Here is a 24,902-nt window from a genome sequence, read left to right on the forward strand (position 1 = left end):
GGGATTATCCTAAGGCTCATTCTACCAGGGGCAAAGCAGCTACAACAGCTTTGCTTCGTAATGTTCCCATTGCAGAGATCTGTAGGGCTGCCACTTGGAAGTCGGTCCATACCTTTGCTAAGCATTACTGTCTGGACTCTGATGTCAGAGCAGATGCTCAGGTTGGGCAGGCTTCATTGAGAAATCTGTTTGCACAATAGAGGTGTTGTCTGTTTTTTCTCCACCGCCGGTTTGGTTTTTTGGGATGGGCTTGCCATTCTATTCACTAGATTATGACTATACACAGAGATCCCCTACTACAGAAGGAGTAGTTTCTTACCTGTAACTCCAGTTCTGTAGTAGGGGTATCTCTGTTACAGTCATAAACGCCCGCCCTCCTCCCCGGTGGAGAAAATGGTACTGTAATGTATGCTACAGGCCTTGCTTCATACACCTTCAAAAAGAACTGAAAGTAAAAGGACTATGGCTGTGCATCCTGGGATACCGAGGGTCTCTGAAGAGTTCCTTAAAGGCTCGGTATCCCTTTTCCAGACACATAATGGCAGCCTATGGGGCTTATCTGTCCAACCCTCCCTCTCTATCATTTCAAGGATTTTGGTGAAGGGGAGTTTTCTCTATGAGGGAAACTTGGTAAAAAAGTGTAAAAATCTGACATTGTTGGCTATCCTTTTCACTGTTTAGATGAAGTGGTGGCCTTTGTAGCCTTGGAAGTGTTAGGCTGCATTATTTGTCTTGATTTTCTCTTGTCTATGCAGGACTGCAATGAAGACAGTTTAAGAGATTATTTTTGATTGCTCCTGGGTCCACGCACATGGGCGGGACTATTCACTAGATTATGACTATAACAGAGATACCCCTACTACAGAACTGGAGTTACAGGTAAGAAACTACTCCTTACCTTCTGCTAGCCTGGCAGTGTAGTCCATGAACACCCATACCATCTGGGACTTGGTTGCGCAAGTGCTGCCCATAATCTTAGAGGAGGCCCAAGCCATAGTCTCTCAAGCTGTTGCTGATGGAAGGGATGCAACCACGTTCACCATACAATGTGAGCAGGACACGACTGACTCGCTGGAAGAGCATTTTCTGCCTCACTGAGAACCACTGGCTTCTCGGAGGATGTCCAAGTTTCATTCATTGGCATGGCTGTCGGTTGTTTGAAGAGAAGGTGTACGAAGCATCAGATCGCTTTAGAGCTTTAAGGACAGCAGGGCTATGGCGAGGTCCTTGGGCTTTTTAAATTCTCCTCATGAACCTTTCCGTCCCATTCATGGTCATGTAAAGGTCTTCCAACCATGTCTTTACACGACCAGCCACCCCGGCCAGCAAACAGTCTTTTCATGGCCAAGGATGCGGTTCCCAGAGACCACGTGGGACAGACAGACAGGAAGAGTTCGAGTCAGTCAACCCCACCCCCTCCCCAGCAGCCGCAGCCTTCAAGCCACTTTAGTATGCTCTCTAACAATCATGGCCATCCCAGCGCATTGAGACCCCCACAGGTGAGTAGCGTGCTTACAGTTCCCTGATTGATTGATTGATGGGCATCTAGTGGGGGCCAGGATCTCCATCACCTGCCCTGCTGAACATCAGATTGTTAGGTTTTGCAGCTCGTCCAAATGGGATGCTCCCTCCCCATTGTTACCCCTCCCCATTCCATCTAATTATGACAAGCTGACTGACGATCACCTCACATTGCGCCGTCAGGAGGTGTTAGCTGCCTTGGCCAAGGTGGCTATAGAGGAGGTGCCAGCATCAGAAGTAGGTTATGGATGCTGTTCCTGCTACTTTCTGGTGCCCAAGAAGGACGGAGGCCTTCGTCCTATTCTAGACCTACGCCTTCTCAATCTCTTCCTGGAAAAAGAGAAGTTCTGAGTACACATGCGTGTGCAAGTCTGGTCTGTCCGGAATCTAAGAGACTGAAAATAAGCATCCTGTAAGTCCAGCGCTACCATCCACATCCCCTGCCCTCCTTACAACAGGCATTACCTGCCTTTCACAGTAGCCCAAGAGCACTTTCAGTTTGCAGTGCTCCCCTTCGGCCTTAGCAGCGCATCACAGAGGTTCCTAAAAGTAATAGCAGAGGTTGCAGCTCATCTGCGTAGGTCTGGAATTTTAGTCTTTCCCTACCTCGACGATTGGCTGTTGAAGGCGCGCTCGCACCAGGCAGTAGTCTCCCACCTTCAGACTATGGTGAACCTTCTGCAGTCACTGGAGTTCACTATCATTGTGCCAAAATCACACCTGACTTATTCTCAGACGCTCCCGTTAATCAGGGCTGTTCTGAACACACTGCAGATACCCGCCTATCCTTCCGAGCGGCGATTCCAGGATATTCAGGTTATGATACCAATATTTTGGCCATTCCTGAGGTAGTTTTATGACTTAACTTTGATTGTTTGTTTGTGTGTAGTTTACTGCATACATCCCAACATATTTCTTTGGGTTGTCTTCCACCTCCCTTTGCTCCATCCCAGGCGTTGGTCTGCTCATGGATAGCATTGACACTGATCTTGTCTATACTATGGCCAAGAGTAAAGACACATTTTGAAACACAGCTTTTAAGCAGGGACTTACTTGCACCATAATCGTTGTTTTCACCCGCATTTGCGGGGCTTAGTTAGTGCTAGGGGCTTCATCTGGACGCTGTGTGTGGTTTTGTCCGCCATCTTAGGTGGGGGTGTTTTCGGTTTGGGCCGGCTTTAGGCGCCATCTTTCAGTGGGTTCAGTGGCTTTACTCCCAGGACTCCCGCGCGGGATACCATAAGAGGAGATGTCTAGGCAAGCGCACAGCGTGGGCGCGCAGCGGGCTCGCCGGCGGGGTGCCGGCGGGGTGCCGGAGGTGCGCCAGAGGTAAGCCCGTTTGCGCCCGTTCGCGCTCCGGACGCGCTCAGCGCTAGACACGCTGCCCCAACACGCCTAACATACTCCAGGGAAGAACTTTGCCTGGTGAACCAATTCCCCAATACGGGTGAATACCCAGCCCTTCTGCCGGCCCCCCTGGTGAGCGTAAATTGTGGCCTATTGAACGTCCGCTCCCTCTGCAAACATCACGCAGAGACGGCTCTTCGTATTGACTCATTGCAGCTCGATATCATGTTTCTCACTGAAACCTGGACTAGGGCGGAGAGTAATGTAGAGCTCGGATGGGCTTGCCCGCCGGGGTATTCTATCGGGCATATCCCTAGAACTAATGGGAGAGGCGGTGGAGTGGGCTTTATTTTTAAGGACTCTCTCTCGCTTTCTCACCTTGAAGTTAAATCAGTCAAGGGCTTTGAGCTCATGGGTTTCTCTCTGAAAGATCAGAGTGGAACACTGGTCGCGGGGCTACTCAATTATGGTCCTCCCACCAGTGCAACATCATCTTTACAAGATCTGATAGATCTAATTTATGATCTATCTAATACCCATGCTAGACTCTTAATCCTGGGTGATTTTAATCTCTGGCCCAGTGGCCCTTATGACCTTGCATATCGTGATCTGTACCAAGCGTGCAATAATCTTCACCTTACGCAGCTTGTGTCCGCCCCGACTCATGTCAAAGGCCATGTCCTGGATATGATCTTCGCAGCGGAGCCGCTGGTCTCGATTAAGGAGGTCGCGGCCCAATGTTGGACAGATCATGCTCTGATCCATTTTTCTATTCTGCTACCAGCTGGATCGCTGAGTAATAGCGTTCCGGTCAAGCCTAAACTCAGGAGACAATGGGCTCGGCTATTCACGGGCTCCAGCATACCCACACTACTGCCCAGGGCTTTTTCCTTGGGTCAGAATGTGGAGGAGAGTTATTCAACTCTCTGCCATCAGCTCCTTGAATCGCTTGATAGGATGATTCCAATGCGTAAGGTGAATGATACACCGCTAAAAGTCACTCCCTGGTTTTCCAGTGACCTTCTCCAGCAGAGACTTTGTTGTAAACAGGCGGAGCGGGTCTGGAGAAGACACTATTCAGAAACAGACAGACTGCTTTATAAAAAAAAACCTCCAGGAGTACAAGATGCAGATTAGGTTGGCTAAAGCTAAGTTTCTTGAGACCACACTGACTAAAGCAGGTAACAAGTCGCAAACCTTGTTTAAGTTGGTTAAAAATCTCTCCAACCCGGCCTGCGCTACATCTGCCATCCCGGCCTCACAGGAACTATGCGACTCATTAGCCTCGGCTTTTGAGGAAAAAATCAATACCATCTTGACTGGACTTTCGGCCCCCAACCTACTTAGCCATCCTGATTCTTGCTCCTTGGAATTGGTCAGCGGAGCAGCTCGGGAGGTGACTGTGGAGGAAGCCGCACAACCTCGGCTGACCTGCTTTCCCACTCCTTCCCTGGAGGAATTCTGTCTGCTGGCGAATGGTGTGTCATCTGGTTCCCCGTTAGACCCCTTGCCACACAAGTTCTGGAAGGTGTTCCAGGCAGAGCTCTTTCCTCCGCTCCATTCCATCTGCTGCCAGTCACTGACCACGGCCATAGTCCCGGATAGCTGGAAACTGGCAGTGATTACCCCACTGCTAAAAAAGGTCACCTTGGACCCTTCATGCCCGAGCAATTATAGGCCTATTTCACTCCTGCCTTTCTCAGTAAAAATCTTAGAGAAATTGGTCACTAGGGTCCTGTCCAGCTTCCTTGAATCTAACGACCTCTTGGACGTGGCCCAATTTGGCTTCAGGCCGGCCCATGGTACGGAGTCTACTTTGGTGGCCGTCTTGGACGACCTGCGTTCGCGTGTCGACATGGGAGGATCAGCGTTTTTGGTGCTGCTTGACATGTCGGCCGCGTTCGACACGGTTGACCATACGGTTCTACTAGGCAGGCTCCGGGAGTCCGGGGTAACCGGCTTAGCCTTGGACTGGCTGGCATCATACCTCTGTAACAGGCGGCAATCTGTGGCCATGCCGCCGTTTCGTTCGGCGATGAGAGATGTAAAACAGGGAGTGCCGCAGGGCTCTGCAATCAGCCCGATCCTTTTTAATTTATATCTTCGCCCTCTAATAAGTTTGATCAAGTCATTTGGCATGTCTGTCATCAATTACGCCGATGACACTCAACTTATTTTTTCCATCGAGGGCAGGGATGCGGTCTCCCTGGAATCCTTTCACCAATGCATGGCCGCAGCTGCGGATTGGCTGCGTCAGAACTCGTTACAGTTTAATGGGGCAAAGACTGAAGTTCTTTATTGCTCGGTAGACCGAACGGCTCGTCCTCTGCCAGAGGGGCTCTAGCCTTCCTCTACCTTAGGCACTGTTGCAGCGGCAGATTCTGTCCGTAACCTAGGTGTCCTGCTCGGGCCTAGTCTCCAGCTGGACGCCTTCGTGAACAAAACCACGGCGACCTGCATGCTGCTGTTACGTATGCTGCGGAAGATTCTTCCGCTACTCCCTCATTCAGCGAGGACGGAAGCGGTGCGTAGCATCATCCTCAGTAGATTAGATTCCTGTAACGCACTGCTTCTGGGGGCCCCCAGTACCCTAATCATGAAGCTACAGCGGGTACAGAATATGGCAGCTAAACTGGCGCTCTCGCGGCCATGGTCTGCATCATCTTCTCTTGCCCTTTCGGACTTACACTGGCTACCGGTTCAAAAACGGATCTGTTTCAAATCTGCTTGCTTGGTCTTTAGAGCCTTGCATGGGTTGGGCCCAGTGGTGCTGCGAGATCTTTTTTCCTGGTACTCTGCTGCCAGACTTTTGAGATCCTCCTCAGCTTTTTTGGTGACAGTTCCCAAGATCAAAAGGGTGAGGATGGGCGGCTGCTCGTTCAGCTTTGCGGCCGCCAAGCTCTGGAACTCCCTACCTCTGGCCCTACGGTGCAAGCAGGATCTCTAGTCTTTTAAAAAGGATCTTAAAACTTATCTTTTTCCGAGGGCAGTGTAATTGACATCTGTAGGAATGCTTGTGGTCAAAGCGCCAGGATACCCTTTGGGTGACAGTTGCGCTCTACAAATATGTCTACAAATACAAATACAAATACAAGCTGTGATCACGAAATAATTCTCACACTTTTACTATAAGACCAGTTCATGCAAATTTCCTTTCTGATGAGTTTTAAATAAACTACTTGCCGGAAATTAAGAAGACTTGTTTGTAATGAAACGGCTTTCCTTTGCTGGAATGCCAGATAATATCATTCGTAGTTGATGATTAATATCTGTTTAAGATCTGTTTCATGCATATCATTTTCTTTCTTTAGGAATCTCTGTATTTTCTATAACTTTAGCATTCCTTTGCGTCAGTCTGTCATTTGTAGCTGAAATTCCAGAGAATAATTTGGTGTTTATCAGATGCCAAATAACATGCCTTCCTTAACTCATAATTTTCCTTTTCCGCTTAATCCTGCTGCATAGTCTAGTCAATCCTGCACATAGTTTGATACACTATTGCTGCATAATTTCGCTGGTCTTAATAATTGTATTTTAAATGTCAACATTTAGAAGTGTCACAGTTCTGGGAAATCAGTTCGAGAAATAGGATGTTTAGAACCGAAAACCATTTATGAACTTATTTTGAGAATGCACTTGTGTACAAAACTATATTTTAATATTTCTTTTCAACTGTTACAATACATGTTTAAATTATGCCTTTTTTTTCTCAATTTGCCTTTGCTAATTATAGAGTATTCAACAGATTCATCTGATTTTATAGAACTTCCGGATTTGGATTATCTCCGGACAATGACTCATATCGTTTTTGTTGATTTGGACAACTGGGCAACATTTTTCAATCGCCTTCCAGGACAGCTCAACCAGGGAACATTTGTTTGGGGGTTTCAAGGTAATGACAGCCACAGTAGTAACCTAATCTTATCACTTTTCAACAAGTTTGAGAGGAATCTCTGTTCCAAAAATATTTTTTTTAACAACTGCAAATCTGCACTTTTTCTTAGTATCGCACGGCACTGCTTTGCCAACCCTAGGTTCATTTTGATAGCTCTGCAGTGCACTCAAACTGCGCTTTAAATCTGAGTTGGAATTGAATTTTGCACTACATTCAATGTGGATATTTTTCCTTTGCTGTTGTAAAATTAATTTGAGTTTGGCATATTCTTTGGTTTCAAAATGTCAGCTTTCTTTGATAAATGTTCCATCTGTCTGATGATTATGGAATGATAAACATATATTTCGCCTTTGTGACATTTATACTGCAGGAGAAACGTATAATATGCTAGGCGATGCTTCACGACATATTTAAGTTAACAGACACGAGTAAACCTTATATTCCTGCTGGCCACATGGCTTTAAGAAGCAATCATTTGTAGCATTTTATAGCAATATTTACATTTCCTGCCTGGCGCAACAATAGAAGAGATTCTCCAAACTCCGGGCGACCGTTTGCTTACCTGTCCCCAAAGATGAAGTGCAGACGAAACATAGCCACCATTTTCCTGACCAATGGGACACCATCTTGTGATCTCAAGGAGATGTACCACAAGGTAAACGTCAAATGGAAGAAAGCTAGCTGGTGGTGACAAAGGGCAGTAGATCCAGGGCTATTACCACCTACCTCATGTACCAGAGTAGTTAGCCATCTCTTGTGGAGAACCTGGGAGTCACTTGTACTGTGTTTACGGTTATATTGTAACAGATTTTATAGTACATAGACTAGTATACTGTTTTAGGATGCATTTTTGTTTAAAGCACTTTAAAATGTGCATGCAATATGAGAAACTACATCATATGTAATATGTTCGTATTACCTATCATGTGCAATCATCTAATCACTGTAAAAATAAGAGGAAAATCTAACAAGCATGTGCAGAAAGAGGTTCGAAAATATATACATGAGTACGGAGTAATAAAGAATCATCATACCTGGAACTGCATATCTGTGAGTTGAAAGGAGCACACTCCATTTGTCTTTTAATTGAAAGACTAGTTGAAATGAATATATATAGGATTATAATATGTAGCTCTGAGAAATTGGTTCCTACCCACGTAACCCCCTAAAGGTTTGCTTTTTGGACTCCCTAGTTTGGACTTCTACCATAAGTGGCTTTCACTGAGTGAAACACGTGAAGCTTCATTAAATGGATTTGAAATGCTAACTGCCATTATCTGTCTTTTAAGATTAGTTTGGCTTTAAGATGAGGTCTACTGCTGTTTAACTTGGTTAAGAGATTATGGGATGGCTGAATGTGAACACATGTTTACCGGTTTGTGTGTAAATATGTGCTGAGTGAGTGAGACTACGTCTAACACAGTCCGTTATCTGCGCCACAGCCCGGTATCTGCGCACAGGTAGCCTGTCGCAGAAGGGACCCTTTATGGATTGATGCTGACCTCTGCATCACTTTTAAAGTTGAGTGGGCATTCATAAGGTGACTATGTTCATCTGTTATATTTTGCTGGGAAGTGTGTGTTCCACTGTACTACACACTGTGGGCAAAAAATGCCCTAAATTACAGTTTTGCCAGTTAAACCTAGGCTGATGCGCCAATTTTATGGTAAACCAGGTTCCCAAATGCACATGACATTGTTTTCCATCTGGCACTTCCAGATTTACAATTTCTCTGACTCAGCCTCTATTTAGTTTCTGGATTTTATATCGTCCTGCTGGGCCAAGTGAATTACTCTGCTGGTCAAGAGGGGAGGATGGGGCCTAACGGCTAGGGCGGTCAACCTCAAATATCGGGTTTGAATTGTTGACCCCGGAGACTTTTTCCCAAGTTTGAGCATTCTTGGTGTTAGGGCTTTAAAACTTATGCCTCTGGGGTGCATGGATCCTTTTTTTCTTTTCTTCGAACTAAGGATACTTTATACATTCAATAATGTAGTGCTTTATTGGCAATTGCCAAGTTAGAAGTGAAATATTGCATGTATTAATGAATGTTATTGTATGAAGGTACCATCTTGAGAATTTTTGATGTCTTTTGTATTGGGTTCTCCTAAATTATTTCTACTTTTATCATCATGGTGACACCCCAGCACAGTGAGTATATCTGATTTTCGATAACTGCATCCATTACATGGGATTCAGCATAGGTGGGGTTGGGAGTATTGCAGTTTTAGGGTTCAGGGCTTGCTGTCATGTACACAGTTGCAGTGTCTCCCCATAGGTATTTCCACCTGCCAACTTGATTATTTTGTGTCCACAATGTTGAGAATGCCACAACAGATCTACAATCTGGCCTAAGGGACTTAAAAAACAAAGTCCAATCTCTCACCGCTAAAATCCAGGATCTCGAAGGAAGGGCAGAAGACTCTGAGGGGCGGTCCCGCCGCAACAGCCTACGCATTGTGGGCCTCCCGGAGGGAGCGGCGGGGTCAGACCCATATTATTATTTGAGGACAGGCTGTTGAAGACAGTGACACCTATAAAACTGTTTCCACACTTGAAGGTGATGAATTAATGAGACAAAGAAACCATCCTCCAGGCGACCCGATCTGCTGGCCCACTCCTACATGAGATACACGTATATACCTTTTTCCAGACTACACAGTGACAGTACAGTGTTGTAGAGCCTTTTTCCAGGGAGTGAAGCAGAAGCTCTGGAGAGTTGGCCTTTGATACTCTCTGCTATTACAAGCAAAACTAAAAGTTGTGGCCAACAACACCAGCTTTTTTTTACCGAACGCACAGATGTTTGGGACTGGGTGGAGCAGCGCCAATATGACACAGGCACTCCAACCTCACTGGTAGAGAGGACGCAGGTGGACGACCACAGAAGGGGAGTCTGGAATCGGAACCGTACAAATAAGCAGAACTCCCATACCGGCAGAGGCGAAGGCCCTGTCCATAGCAGCATCCTGGTGGGCTGAGAAGTTCTCCTTGACGTCCGGTCTGGCGGATGACCACCTTTCAAGACAGACTCCTGTGCTTCAGCTGGCAGCACAGACTTTGTGGTTCTCCCTTATGTCGCAACGCAGACAGCTGACAGTCTGATTTGATAACATAGATGCTATCCGACGAGTGTCCCTTCTAGCGGCTGACTGACCTCTGTAACTGGGAATTGCGGTTGGTGGAACTGCAGGTCCACTCTAAAGAAGTGCCCCACACCTGGAGGATGCAACTGTGCCACCATCGTAAAACTAGTATGCTGCGGCGGAAGTGGCTCACCAGAGATCCTGAATGTGACTTAACTATTTGTCTCTTATCGGTTACAGTGAAAAATTGGGTCTGACATGTCTCCCCTCACCTTTGCTTTCTCTCTTTATTTTGGTTTGCTCTAATAACCCTCAGTGGGAAGGATTTACTTGTACACAACGTCACCTCCCCCCCACTCCCCCTCCCCCCGTGACCCCCCATCTTTGCAGCAACAGCGTATGTGACAACGACTTAGATTTCTCCAATCATGGATCTTTTGGTTAACTGTTTGGGTGGTCCCATGTTTGGGGACTACCCTATGTTGGGAGTTGAGGGGTTTGCTTCTAGTATGTATTACTCAAATCACATGGTGAGAGAGGACAAGCTATTCTTTGCTGCACCCCCCCCCCAAACGCAGTACGTAGACTAGGTTTGCGCAGTCCTACATGCTCCGCCATTGTTATATGCCGACCTGTCTCACCCCCTCTCTATTCTCCAATCAGCACGCTTGAATATGGCTAAAGTTTGTATATTGACATGGAAAGTGTGTGGCATGGGGACAATGCGGAAACGACATGCAGTCAAGCAAGACATATGATGAAGAAGAGCGTAGATAGCGCGGGGTACAGGAAACTCACATTGCCAAAGGTGAAGAGTGTCACTTACCGAAGCGCTGGTGAGGGCAATGTTTTAGCACTACTTATTCAAGGTTTATGAGAAAAGCACTCATATGGATCTGACTGGAGGTCCCATTCCATCCCACGGTTGAGGAGATGGACTCAGAGGGGTGATGCATACTAGTGGAGGGCCAACTACATAGGAAGCCACTGTTGCTTCGGAGTATCTACAACCCAAACACAGTGCAGTCAGCATTTTTAACATGTCTATCTGAAATTCTTATCTATTGGTCTCATGTAGCCCACAGAGAGAAACAATAAACAGGGCCCCTTTCTACAGCAACACCCCTGATTTCTCTTCTCTGTTAACTTATACTAATCCAGTCCTCGATCCAGTCCTTCTGACCATTCCTTAGCCTGGAGCTCCCCCTAATGGCCTTACCCTGAATTTCGCCCCTCATTGTTTTTCCTATTTGTCCAATTCCGGAGTTCGGACTGGAGTGACAGTATCCTGCAATGTTGAGCTAATGATATTTGCCTGTCCTTGCTCCCCCTGATACACACAGCTGCAGCCTGGAAAGACCCTGAACCCCTCATTGCTAAATTTATGTGGAGTCTGCCCCTTATTTTCTCTTGCCAAATTGGCCTATCCCTCACCTTTATTATTACTGTTTACCAGCAACTGCCCCCCAATCAGCCCTGATTTACTGGAGTGTATTGTTTGATGTGTGATTTATGATGTGCCTAATTCTCGATGCCACCATTCGCAAGATGTAGGTGTTTTTAATGTCATAATTGTACTGCTCCACTGCTGTGAGTGTCCCGAGTGTCCAGCTCTTTGTACCTAAGTTCCCCTAATATGGCTGCATTGATTCCAAATGAGGGTGTATGCCCCCTGGCCCCCTTTTCCTCTCTGTGATAAGCCCCCCTACTTGGCCCTGACGTGGCTTCTCACTGGCAAGGCTGTTGCATCCGAGCTTGTGGATTTTTTCTCCCTACCTTCCCTTATGCTGGTGCTTACCATGACTGCCGTGTTTTTTTATAGCTGTGGAAACTCCGACTACTGCCTCTCAATCTGCGGAGACTCCCTCACCCTAGCCCCCCCCTTACCAGCCTGATTCCTTTGTCCTTTCTTACTTATTGCCCTAGCCTCCTCATACCCTCCTCTCTCACTCTCGTCCTCCACTCCTCCCTTCCCTTTTCCCCTCCTCTCCTCCTTCTACCGCCTGCTTCACCCCCCTTTACCTCCCTCTCCTTCCTCAGCCTGCCACACCCCCTTTTACCTCCCTCTCTTCCCTCTTAGTGCCCCCTCCGCACAACCCTACTATGCCTCCCCTACATCTATCCAAACACAGCCCAAACTCTCGGTCCATTCTCTACCCCCCTAATCTCTCTAAATACGCACACAAAAAAATCAAACACAACCTTCTCATCCTTTTTTTTTTGTAACTTTTTATTATTTGAAACACAAAGAAACAAAACATTAAACAAACAAGCAAGGCAGTACAGTAATAATACAGCCATTAGGTCTGCGCTCAAGGAGGACGGGTGATACATGATAGCAGGAGAAAAAAGTCTTTGAATACAGATGAGGGGAGGGAGGCAGAGGCAGAATTGCATATGAACAGCACAATATACCACAGCTAGAACGAATGTAGGTCAGGGCGACTGGGAAGGACTCTGGATAGCGGTGAGTGGGGGCGTACAAATATCTCCACGGTATGAGTTCCAAGGGTTCCAAATCTTCCCCCATTTTTTGGGCCTGCCTCTTGCGATATACACTGTTTTCTCTCGAAACATGCACCAGTCCAGATTCTCTTTCCAAGCAGTCACTGTAGGCGGCCTTGGGGATCCCCACAACTGAGCAATATCCCTCTTCGCAACCATATTGGCCAGAGTCACCCACCGAAGCTGCGACACGTCATAGTCATTCGGACCCCATACATTCAATAAACATTGTCGGGCTTCCGGCATCATTACAACACCCGTAACGTCATCCATAATCTCATGTATACGTTTCCAAAATCGCACCACCTCAGGGCATTCCCATATGATATGGAGATAGGTGCCAAGGAGACCACACCCACGCCGACACATGCCATCCGTGGAGAAACCCATATGAATCAGACGGGGACCAGTGACATAGATTCTGTGGAGGATCTTGAGTTGGACCAGACGGAGGCGGGCCGGAATCGCCACCTCCTTGGGAGAGGAGATCGCGGACTGCCAGTCCTCGTCATCCAGTTCAATACCATCAGCAATCCAGGCCTCACGGAGGCGATCGAGTAGATTCGATCGGTCATTAATCATTTTCTTATAGAACAGTGAGATAGTACTATCTGGCACATAACCATCTAGTATACGATCTTCGAGGGGGGAGGAATCCGGAATAGCACTACCCACTGGCAACACAGAGTTCAGAGCATGACGTATCTGGATATAACAAAATCTTTCCCTGTCACTCAGCTTATACTCTATTTGCAGATCCGAGAAGGCCTTAACCCTTCCTTTAACCCAGAGATCTCGCACTTTACCAATACCGATCATGTCCCACTTATCAAATCCCTTCGTCCTCCATAGGCCACCCAGCTTCGCAGAGACATAGAGCGGTGTCGCACCAGTTAATTTATCACTCAAGCCCATAGCCGCCGTTGCGCTATGCCATACCCGCACAGCTATAGCGGTAGGTCCCGTGAGTTGTGAACGGGAAGATCCCGAATAAAGTGCCCTATAGTAATCACCACCCTGGAGCAGCCACTTGTCCATTTCAAATGCTGGATTTAACGCCGGGCCATACATCCCGTGGTTGATAGCAGCAAGGTGGGAAGCCCAATAATACCTGCGAATATCCGGGAGCGCTATACCGCCATCATACCAGGGGAGTGTCAATTTCGGAAGAGCTATGCGTGAACGTCCGTCCCATATTAGTTGCCTCTGCAACGATTCTACTTCCCGAAAATATTTCGACGGGATGACATCAAAACTATTCTGGAGGGCATATAGGAACCGCGGTAAGGACATCATCTTAAAAAGGGCCGCCCGCCCTAGGGGAGACTACGGTAATTTACGCCAACGCGCTACATCGGAGCATAACCGTTGGAGTGGGGGGAGCAAATTCCGTTCATAGCGAACCACCGGATCCATCGAGATAAACACACCCAAGTACTTAAAGCCAGACTGCAACAACTGGATGGGACAGCCCCGTGGCAAACGAGGGACATCACCCGCAAGTACATAAATGTAGGATTTCGACCAATTAATGATAAGGCCCGAGTTCTTCCCGAAGGAGTTAAGTACGTCAAACAATACATTGAGCGATTTTTGGGGAGATGTAAGGTACAATAAAATATCATCCGCGTATAAGGAAATGCGATCCTCAATTTCCGGCGTCCAGCGTATACCCTTCATCGAAGGTTCCCACCGTAGCCAAGCGGCAAGAGGCTCCAACGCCAAAGCAAAGAGGAGCGGGGACAACGGACAACCCTGTCGCGTGCCCCTCCCAAGAGTAAAAGGCACGGAGACTCGGCCATTAACCACCACCTGGGCTAGTGGTGTTTCATACAGGAGTTTGACCCAACCAATAAAACCCGCGCCGAATCCAAACTTGGCGAGTACCGCCCAGAGATAAGACCACTCTATAGTATCAAAGGCCATCGTGGCGTCCAAGGACGCCAAGATGGCCGGTTCACGCAGCGCCGGGGCCCTCGCGAGAACACCATGCAGACGTCGCAAATTTAATGCCGTGTTACGGTGCGGGATAAAACCCGATTGATCCGGATGAATCAGGTCGCTAATAACCGTAATCAGACGATTAGCCAGCAATTTGGCGAGGATCTTGGGCTCCGCATTTAAGAGCGAAATGGGTCTATAAGACGAGCAGCGATCTCATGGTTTACCCTCCTTATGGATCACCACAATGGTCGCAAGACGCTGATCTCTAGGGAGGGAGCCATTATCTCGCGCAGCCAAAAACATATCACGGAGATAGGGAGCTAAAGTATCAGGGCGTAACTTATACAGTTCCACAGGAAGGCCATTGGGACCCAGAGCCTTGCCGGAACGAAGGGAGCGCAGCGCGAGAGCCACCTCATCCACCGAGGGCGTGGCATCCAAGCAGTCACGATCCGATTCCGACAAACATGGAAGTGCTATGTCCCGAAGCAACAAGTGCGAATCCTCCTCGGGCCTGTCGGACACCGAGGTATAGACCTCTCGAAAATAATCAGCAAAGCATTCAACAATTTCAACAGGATCAGTTACACTCACACCACCGCATGTCTCAATCACCGGAATCACTCGATTCGCTCTCTCCCTTCTGTCCAGCCAGGCAATCAATTTTCCTGCTTTATCACCCACATCATAGAGCCGTCCCTGCTGTTCCCTACTCATCGTCTTTGCTGCATCAGTAACCAAAGTTTTATATTCTAGTTGTTTAAGGCGGAGGACATGTAATGCTTCTCGAGACACCTCCCGCTCCAATGCCGTCTCCAGGTCTGTGATTTCAGTCTCGAGCTGAACAATTGCCTCATTCTTACATTTCTTGGCACACCCCACCAAAGACAATGCCTGTCCCCTGATCACAGTCTTAAAAGCTTCCCACAACGAGACAGGCGAGGATACAGAACCAGCATTCTCAGTAAAATACAGATCAAATGATTTAATCAATTCAGTGCGAGTCTTAGGGTTGAGGAGATACCAGGGGTTAATCGGAGCCACCAGGGGTTAATCTGAGCCACCCTGCCTTCGGCCCCGATGCTAAGATTAAAATGAAACCAAATAGGGGAATGGTCCGATATACCCCGGGCCAAGTGCCTAATCTCTCCAACCGAAGGGGACAGTGCCGCTGGTACCAGGATATAATCCAACCTTGAGAGACTACCATGAGCTCCCGAATGGAAAGTAAACTGTGTTTGCTCTGGATGCATTAGTCTCCAACAATCTACGAGTCCCAATGTTTCCAGGAAGTCACCCAAGCAGGACTGCGCAGCAGGAAGATCTCGGTGGGGATAGCGGTCCATCCTGCCAGATATAACGGAGTTAAAATCACCACCCAGTATCAAAACACCCTCCCGGGGGGACATAAACCGACACCAGCGAGACTGGTTTTCCCTCCCACCGCCCGACAAGTGCAACATATCGACCCCTGGCATCAAGGATCACATCATCAACCTCGAGGGGGAGGGAAGCCCTGAGCAGAATACCCACTCCTCTAGAACTAGATGTGAATCCAGAATGGGCAGCAAGACAGACGATAACCCCGTCTATTAAGAGCGTGACAAGTGTTTCCTATCAAGTGTGTCTCTTGTAGCAGAACGACATCAGGCGAAAGGCGCCGCAACAGCTGCATAACCACCCCTCTCTTTATGCGATCCCCCAACCCATTCACATTCCAGCATAATACCCTCAACCCTCTACCCCCCATCCAGATCCACAATGAACTCCCATCGCAAAATGAGCATCACGCCAATGTCAAAAATAATGAAAGTACCTTGCCTTGACAAAGTAAACGAACAATCCCAGAACATATCCCTCCCTCCCCCCTAGGTTCCCAACACAACTCCCCCCCCACCCTGCACCCCTGCACTTACTCAAAAGCCACCCCAATTTGCAGTGTGCCTGTCGCCCTAACAATTACAAACAGAGAACTAATCTACACAAAGAAAACCCCAGAGGAGGAAAGGATCCCCCCATCCCCGCAACCTCCCAAGATACGAATGGAATGATCAAAAAAGTCAGTGAGCCACAGCTGGTCACGTTGAGTAGTGTTCCCGACACAGGCACCATAATCATTCTTGGTCCATCTGTCGCCCTTCGGCACCACCAGCATGTTCCTGGCCAGCACGGCGAGTCGGCAAAGTGTCCAACCAATCACTCGCTTCCTCAGGCCTGACAAAGAAGAATGTTCGATTGTCATATTCAACACGCAGTTGGGCCGGGAATAACATAGCATATTTTAGTTCCATGTCTCTTGGTCGCCGTTTCACACCTTGAAATCCCATACGTTGTTTCTGGACTGATTGAGAAAAGTCTGGATAAAAGTTCACAGCAGCGTTCTCGAACTGCGTAGGGCCGCTCGTTCTAGCCGCCTGCAAAATGGCGTCGCGATCTCTAAAGTTGAAGATCCGTGCAATAATCGGACAGGGGGGAAAGCCGGGCTTCGCCTGTCGCCCTGGCACTCTGTGCGCACGTTCGATGGCAAAGAATTTGCTCAGGCCCTTGGGTGCAAGATGATTAAGAATGAGGTCCTCCACTCGAAGATCAGTGGCGAGGGAACTAGAATCTTCCGGGACCCCAATAATACGCACGTTATTGCGCCGTGCACGGCCTTCAAAATCCTCCAAGCGACAAGCAAAAAAGTCATTAGCAGATCGAAGGTTGCGCACTTCTGTAGCTTTAAGTCCGCCAATACAGTAGGATCGTCGACAGCCTCCTCCCGAGTCTTAGGTGCGCCACCAGGGGATCCTTTAGAGAGTGTACAGCGATCCATGACATTCGTCTGGGTTGAACCTCCACGGATAGTGGTCTTGACTTTCCGTTTCTCACTCTCAGGCTTGCCCGTCATGGCGAGTCGTGTGCCCCGGAGGGAGGCTTGGGATCTTGTCCGAATGGTTCCTTAAAAGTCAAACACAAAAATACAGGAGGCAAAGTTGAGCCAACGAAGTCCCCAGCCAAACAGTCGCCAGCTCGAAGCTCAATGAGCTGGCGTTGGAGCTCGTCCGATCAACAGACACATCTCAGAGATGGGGCAGCGCGCCGGAGAAACGAAACCGAAAGTGAAGTGAGGCTGTGATCTGATCCCCTCAAGCCGTTGTTGTTAAATTACGACCTGGGTACTGCTACAACTCAAGGTCCAGGATGTTGCATGGAGAAGGCCGCAAATTTCAAGACGGCAAAACTCGGTGAACCTGCGTCCGATTCCGACCCAAAAACAGGCTAGTACATCAGCCGGGTTGTGTCTTCAATGATCTTCCATCAAATCAGGATATTGTCCAGGATAAATGCGGGAGGCAGCGAGGGTCCTCGGGAGCCCTGTGCTCACGCGGCCATCTCGGATGCGCGCGAAGCTCCTCCACCTTCTCATCCTTAACCCTGAAACACTCATCGTTGACAACTACTACAGCCTCACCGCTCCTATTATTACCAACTACATTTTCTATTCCAAACGCCCCTCTAAATGGAAAAGCACTTTCCTACAATCTCTCCCAGTCACGCAGTGCCTCAAAATCCCCCATGGCCACAAACTATCCACGACTCCCTCTCCTACCTTTCCTGGGGAAATCGACATCTCCATTTTTAAAACCGGTAACATCCTCATCCAAGCTGCCGTTCCCCACCTCAACACCTTTGAATTTCACTTCAGATCACTGACAATCCAACTTCACAAGTCCGCCAATAACCTTCCCCCCTCTCATCCTTTGCCCTCCTCTTTGACACTTCTCTCTCATCCTATACTCCCCTCAGCAGATATGCCCACGTCCAACAATGCCATTCAATTGCTGACCATGTCCACGTCCAACAATGCCATACAATTGTTGACCCCCTCTCAGCCCTCTGGCCCTTTCCACTCCCACGGTCCCTCCTCTTCCCCAGGACCTCCCTACTCCCCGCAGCTCCCAATCCCCCGCACACGCGACCTGCCCTCCCTCACACCCCACGCCACATGTGCTAACCCCCACCACCTTACGGACTCTCCGTGCCCTTCCCCTCCTCCTCTGACCCCACCCTTTTCCTCTTCCTCTGAACCCATCCTCTCCCCCCCGAAACTCATTGCACCCACCACCCCGACCGTCTCGCACTCTATTCCAGAATAGCCCCTACACCTCCTCCCCTAGACCCATCCTCTCTCCCTTTGAAACTCATAACTCCCACCATCCAGACCCGCCCTTCACCCTACTTCCGAACAATCCTGCCCCTCCTTCTTCACCTCCTGCACCCTCTACGGCCATATTCCCACCTTCCCCCTCCATGCCTCTCCTCTTGCCCTACTATGAACACCCCGTGCCGCTCCTTCCACCTTCTCCAATTTCCCACTATAGTCTTATATCTAACTCTCTTGGTAACATTGAACGCATTCTCGCCACTCTCTAGAGATCTCGCTCATCTTAGATCGGATTTCTATTCCCGCAAAAACGGAGCCCTCCCACTCCGGATAAACACCACTCACACCAGACATATTAATCCCACTACCCCCAAACCATTTTGCACAACTCCTCTACACTGCCGCGCACACAGACCTCTCCGCACCGCCTGCCCCCTCTCACCTATGGAGATCTTAGACCTCTGCAAATCCTACCCTCCCTGCTCACCCACTAATATCCAGCCTACCCCTGTCTCCAGCATCCCGGTCATATTGTGGACTAGCCGAACTCCCCGCTCACCTAGCTCACCTAGGCCACCTCCCCAACTCACCTCCATCCACTCCCTTCCACTCCCCAAAACTCCCCCTAAACCTCTTTCCTGCATGCTTGTCAATTGTCTGTCCGCTGTTCGACATGCCATTGAAATCTCTGAAACTATTCTTAGTGAATCCATCGACATCGCGTTCCTAACGGAAACCTGGCTCAATGACCACTCAACAAGCATCCTTGACCTCCTCGCCCCTACGGGCTACTCTATTCTAAGAAAAGACCGGCCCATCCGAAAAGGCGGTGGTGTTGCCATCATCTTCAAAGAGGAATTACAACTTTCCCTTGTCAATAACACTAATTACTCCGCCCTTGAATACCTCGAAGCTGAACTCAAAATTCACGGCTCCCAACCCATTCGCCTTCACAACATATATAACCCTCCGGCAATACACATCCCTTCGTTGATGAGCTATCCAACCTTCTTACACAATCGTCACTTTCTAACTCCCAAAACATTTTTCTGGGAGACCTCAACCTCCATTGGAATGAGACCAATAACCCCTCTATCACCCTCCTATCCAACCTTCTCGAGATCAATAACCTCGAGCAACTTTGTAAATCTTCGACCCATTCCAAAGGAGCAATCCTAGATGCCATCATTACAAGCAAAGATCTAGCCCTCCTATCCAACATCGTTCCCATCGACTGGTCCGACCATCATCTCATTCTGTTCTCTATAGCGATCTCTGCCATCCCTCCTCCCACGAAAATCATTAAACCCATGAAACTGTCCAGAAATCTTAATAATATCCCCCCTGATTTACTGGAATCCAAACTCCATGCCCAACTTCTCGCCATCCCTCCGTCACTGAACGCGAATGAGCTTACAGAACACTACAACAAAGCAGTCGTGGATACCCTGGACCGCCTGGCCCCGCTGAAGCTTAAAAACCAAAGAACCATTCCTTCCAAATCATGGCTCAATTCTGAGCTTAATAATGAAAAACGCTCACTTAGACGGACGGAAAGAACGTGGAGACAACACCCTACCCCTTTGCACCTAGCTCGCCTCAGACTTGCAAGATCATCTTATAAAAAACTCATCTTTAAACAAAAACCATCCTTTTTCCGAGCACAACTGGACCGAAAAGCATCCTTTTTCTGAGCACAACTGGACCGAGCCAAAAATAGACCCAGAGAACTGTTTAACATTGTTCGCAATCAAACCTCATCCACTCCTCCTATACTTCTGGCCTCGACCACTAGATGCGAAGAAATAGCCCTCTTTTTCTCTGAAAAAATTGCTAGAATAGAACAATCCTTCCTCCAGACTCCGACCCCTACCTCCATTTTGGACATCTCCCCTATCTCACCTGCATCCCTCCCACCACCCCCTGCTCCCTCCATGATCCTACATAACATTGATCTCCCGATCCCCTCCATTCCCTCCTCCCTCCACGATTCCAATCCCCCTAACACTCTCCTTAAAAATAACGCCGCCTGGCATAATTTTCAGCCAGTTACTGAAAGAGATGTCTTTGACATCATTGCGAAACTTAAACCCTCCTCCCACACCAAAGACCCCCTCCCCTCTAAACTTGTCCAAAATCTCAAACACATCATTACCCCTTCCTGGACCTCGATCATTAACACTTCCCTAGCCACCGGCTGTGTCCCTTCCTCCCTACAACTGGGCCAAATCACCCCCATTCTCAAAAACCCTACTGCCGACCCTAATGACCTCAACAACCTCCGTCCTATTTCCAATCTGCCCCTTCTCTTGAAAGCCCTGGAAAAATGTGTCCTTCTTCAGCTTGACAGACACATTGAACTTTTTTACTTACTTGACCCCCCTCCAATCGGGCTTCAGGAAAGGTTGCAGCACTGAAACCGCCATGCTGAACATTGTAGATGACATTCACCACTCCCTCGACAATGGCGAATCTAGCCTATTGATCCTCCTCGATCTCTCCGCAGCGTTTGATACCGTTAACCATTCTGTTCTACTCAAAGTCCTTAGAGAACGATTCGGCCTTAATGGTATGACTCATAATTGGTTTGTCTCATACCTGCAACACCGTGCTCAACAAATTAAAATCAAAACTGTTTATCGAACCCCTCCCCCATTTCTCTAGGAGTTCCGCAAGGATCCATACTATCTCCCTCTCTTTAACCTCTTCATGGAACCCCTCACCCTCATTCTCAAACAAGCCGGGATCAACTACCATCTTTACGCTGACGATACTCAACTCTACCATAAGATAAAAACCCATGCTGATATCCTCCACCTCAACAACACCCTCATCAAAATTCAAGCCTGGTTCCACTCGAACCACCTCAAACTTAACCCTAAAAAAACCTGAAATTATTCTTTTCTCCCCAAAAAACAACCAGCTCCCCATTCAAAATTGGATCACAGACCTTAATGCCCTCAACTGCCCCTTGTCCCTAGCCACCTCAGTTAAATCCTTGGGCATCTCCCTTGACAACCGCCTATCTCTCAACGTACACATCAAAAACTCTGCCAAAGGAGCCCTCCTTACCCTCGGTAACCTTAAGAGAATTAAGCCCTTCATCCCAATTGATGATTTTAAACTAGCAGTTCAATCTCTTGTTCTATCGCGCATTGATTACGGCAATGCCATCCTCACCGGGATTCCCAAAACACACCTGGCACCTCTAAAATCAGTGCTCAACCTCGCGGCCAGGCCTATCACAGACTGCAAACGATTTGACAACATCTCTCCCACCCTCAAAACCCTCAAATGGCTCCCAATTGAAGGCAGATCCACTTATAAAACCGCCTGCATTACGCACAAAATCCTCCACCAAAACACTCCGACATACCTTGCTATCAAATTGACCAAAACAGGCTGCACGTGATCCCTGAGAAGCTCTAACACCCTCCTACTTATCCCCCCCCTTCAGAAAAAGAATTCCACTCAGTCACGCTCCTTTTCAGGCAATGCCCCTCTTATTTGGAATGCCCTCCCACCATACCTCCGTTGTAACCCGTCCTACCCCAGCTTCAAAAGAGAACTCCAACTTCTTCTCCTCCTTAATAAATACTGGGGCTTCTAACTACCTCCCGAGTGGCCTCGCCTTCCTCAGCATCCCCCCACCCAGCTGCTCCGCCTACGGCTAGTGAACTCCCTCCTGCCCCCCCCTCTCCTTCCCTTCCCCTTTAATCTTATCACCTTCCCTCCCCTCCTTGCCTCTCCTTTACCTCCCGTTTCTTACTACACCATATGACCTTCAGTTTTTCTTGCACATTTTTTGTCCTTCTTGCTCCTAGGTATATTTTATCGAACCTTCCCACCAAACTGCGACCTCTATATTGTATATCTTATTGTGTTTAGCAATTGTTTTTTACTTTTCATCTAGTGTAACCTTTATCCTATGTGGACTGCTTATTTTTTAATCAACTTTCTGTACTTATACACACTGTACCTGTATTTAAACACCTTTCTGTTACAATTGTAAAGCGCTCTGATACCTCTGGGTCCAGCCAGTGCTATATAAAACCTCTAAAATAAATAAATAAATAATTGTACATTGGATGCTGGGAGAAGATTTCAATTGTGTCGTAGATCCACAGATCGACAGTTCACATGCTCTGCTACCAACCTCACTGGTGGTGGCAGCTGCCACTTGCCTTACGCAATGGCTTAATCGTTGGTCCCTACATGATAGATGGCGAGTACTACATCCCGGGGTTAGGGACTACTTCTACTATTCAGCCCCACATGAACTGCATGTGCGGTTAGACTGCATCCTATGTCACTCCACTCTTGAAACGTAGGTTACAGATGCGGAGTACCTTAGGAAAACCCTGTCTAACCATAACACACTACCAATACATCTTGGGGGATGCAGAGACCCCAGTTCCCACTTGGCACCGCCAGCCGACTATGTTTGAAGATCAGGTCCTAAGAGAAGAGACAAGAGAGGTCATAAAACATTATTTTGAGGGAAACTGGGGTTCAGCCACTTTCAGGCAATTGAATGGGATGCGCTGAAAGTGGTAATCCGGGGCCAATGCATTCGTGCAGTGGTGGGAGAGCTAGAGAAGACCCGCATAGGGACCTTGTGCAGACTGAAACGTCACTAGGGCCGCTTGAAGTAGCGGCCCTCTCAGAACCTACAGAGCAATACACCCTGACTGAGGCTCTTGGACATCATGCTCGCCTGATAGAAGTGTTGGGCTGCCTGTAATTTAAGGCCTATCAGGGCAAAAGGCATGCTGAGGGAGACAAGTCGGGCCGATGGTTAGCGTGGCTCCTGCGTACTGCGACACCCACAGTCCCCATCACTATGATCAGAAAATCCTCGATTCATACACTCACTACCCAAGCAAACATACACTCAGCTTTCATTACACACTATAAAGCGCTGTAAGACCCGACTCCCCCACTGCAAACACCCCCCACCACTGATTGGAAGGTACATATTGGTGAGTTAAGACACGATATAGGGTTGCCCACCCAGGATCCCTTGAATAGGGAGGCCCTAAATTCTCCTCCCATGCTTCAGGAAATCTGAGGTGCAGCCATGCAGAAGGCCCCAGGCCTTGGCGGATTACTTGTTGAATTTTACAAAGCCTATGAGTTAATTTAGCCCGTAAACTGTTGGAGCTGTAACAGGCTGCGCTCATTGAGGGCCGCCTTCCATAGTCACTTTACAAATGTTTACTGGTGTCCTTAACCCAGCCAGACAAGAATATGGAAGTCACTTCTTATTGCACGTTGTCCATGTTGGGAACAGATTATAAAATACTCCGTAAGACCGTAGTGATCAGCCTATTGGAACACATGCCGCGCTTGGTATATCCAGATCAAAATGCTTTTATTCCTTGAAAATCTAACATCCCTAATGTCCGACGCTTGTATAGAGTAATTGAGCTAACCCTAGCTGGTGGCCATAAACAGCCTGCCTAGTCCAAGATTCAGAAAAGGCATTCGACACGGTGGACTACCACTACCCCTTCGCTGTCCTAAGCATAATGAGTATCACTTGCCAACTCTAGAGACTCATCCAGCTTACACAAATCCCACGGCCTGTGTGAAAATTGGTCAGCTTATTTCACTCCCATTTAAAGTGAGTAGGAGGACCCAACTCTGATGTCCCCTCTCGGCGATTTTATTTGGTATCACTATGGAGTTATTAGCCCAGCGACTCCGACAATGGGGCGAGGAGTGGGGAATCCCTCTGAATGAGGATATACGAATAGTCTCACTATATGCGGATATACGAATAGTCTCACTATATGCGGATGATTTATTCATTTATATCCTTGGCATTCAGGATGGGATCAATGGGATTGAAGAGACCTTCAAGGAGTTTCGAAAGGCCTCGGGCTAGGGGTTAGTTGGACCAAGTAGGGTGCCTTCCCGTTCCAGGAGGACTGGCCCCCACAACAACTAATAGTAGACACCCACTCATTGAAATGGGAGCCTCGCACGGTTCGTTATCTGGGGATTTGCATGTACCACAGTAGTTAAGATCTCGTAGTCGGGAATTTTACTAGAGCCATATGCTCCACCCTCAGATGACATTTTGGAGCTCCCCACCCCTCACAGTTCAAGGGGAAATATCTTTATCTAAAATGGTGATGTTCTCCTGCCTCCTGCGTTTATTTCCTTCTGGTGCATATTCCATGGTCTATATTTCGGACCCTGCATATCATGCTGGGAACCTTCATATGGAACAGGTGTGGGAGACGATGCTAAGTAAATTACAACTGCCCGAAGATAAAGGGGCGCCCAATTTAGAGCATTATTATCTGGTAGCACAGCTGCAGTGGCCTGAGAGATGGCTGGCGGATGTCTTACAGAAGAAATGGGTTTGCCGACTACTCCCACAGGCAGAATACCCTGGGAGTCCAATAATCTACTGTGCTTAGCATACAGAAGCTACTTTAGGGGGTTA

General features: G+C 48.1%; 1 protein-coding gene across 4 annotated transcripts in view; it reads left to right on the top strand.

The window, feature by feature from the left end:
• The window catches only part of ZNF451 (zinc finger protein 451), a 776,596-nt gene that overhangs the window by 436,420 nt on the left and 315,274 nt on the right, over positions 1-24,902 (top strand). For 3 of the 4 annotated variants that reach the window (XM_078647977.1, XM_078647979.1, XM_078647980.1), the window contains exon 10: positions 6,602-6,760. In XM_078647977.1, the coding sequence (XP_078504103.1) occupies positions 6,602-6,760 (159 nt within the window). The remainder of the gene's footprint in view (positions 1-6,601; positions 6,761-24,902) is intronic. The other variant, XM_078647978.1, reaches the window with a different exon arrangement.

The sequence above is a fragment of the Lissotriton helveticus genome, chromosome 6, assembly GCF_964261635.1.
Source record: "Lissotriton helveticus chromosome 6, aLisHel1.1, whole genome shotgun sequence".
NCBI classification, from domain to species: domain Eukaryota; kingdom Metazoa; phylum Chordata; class Amphibia; order Caudata; family Salamandridae; genus Lissotriton; species Lissotriton helveticus.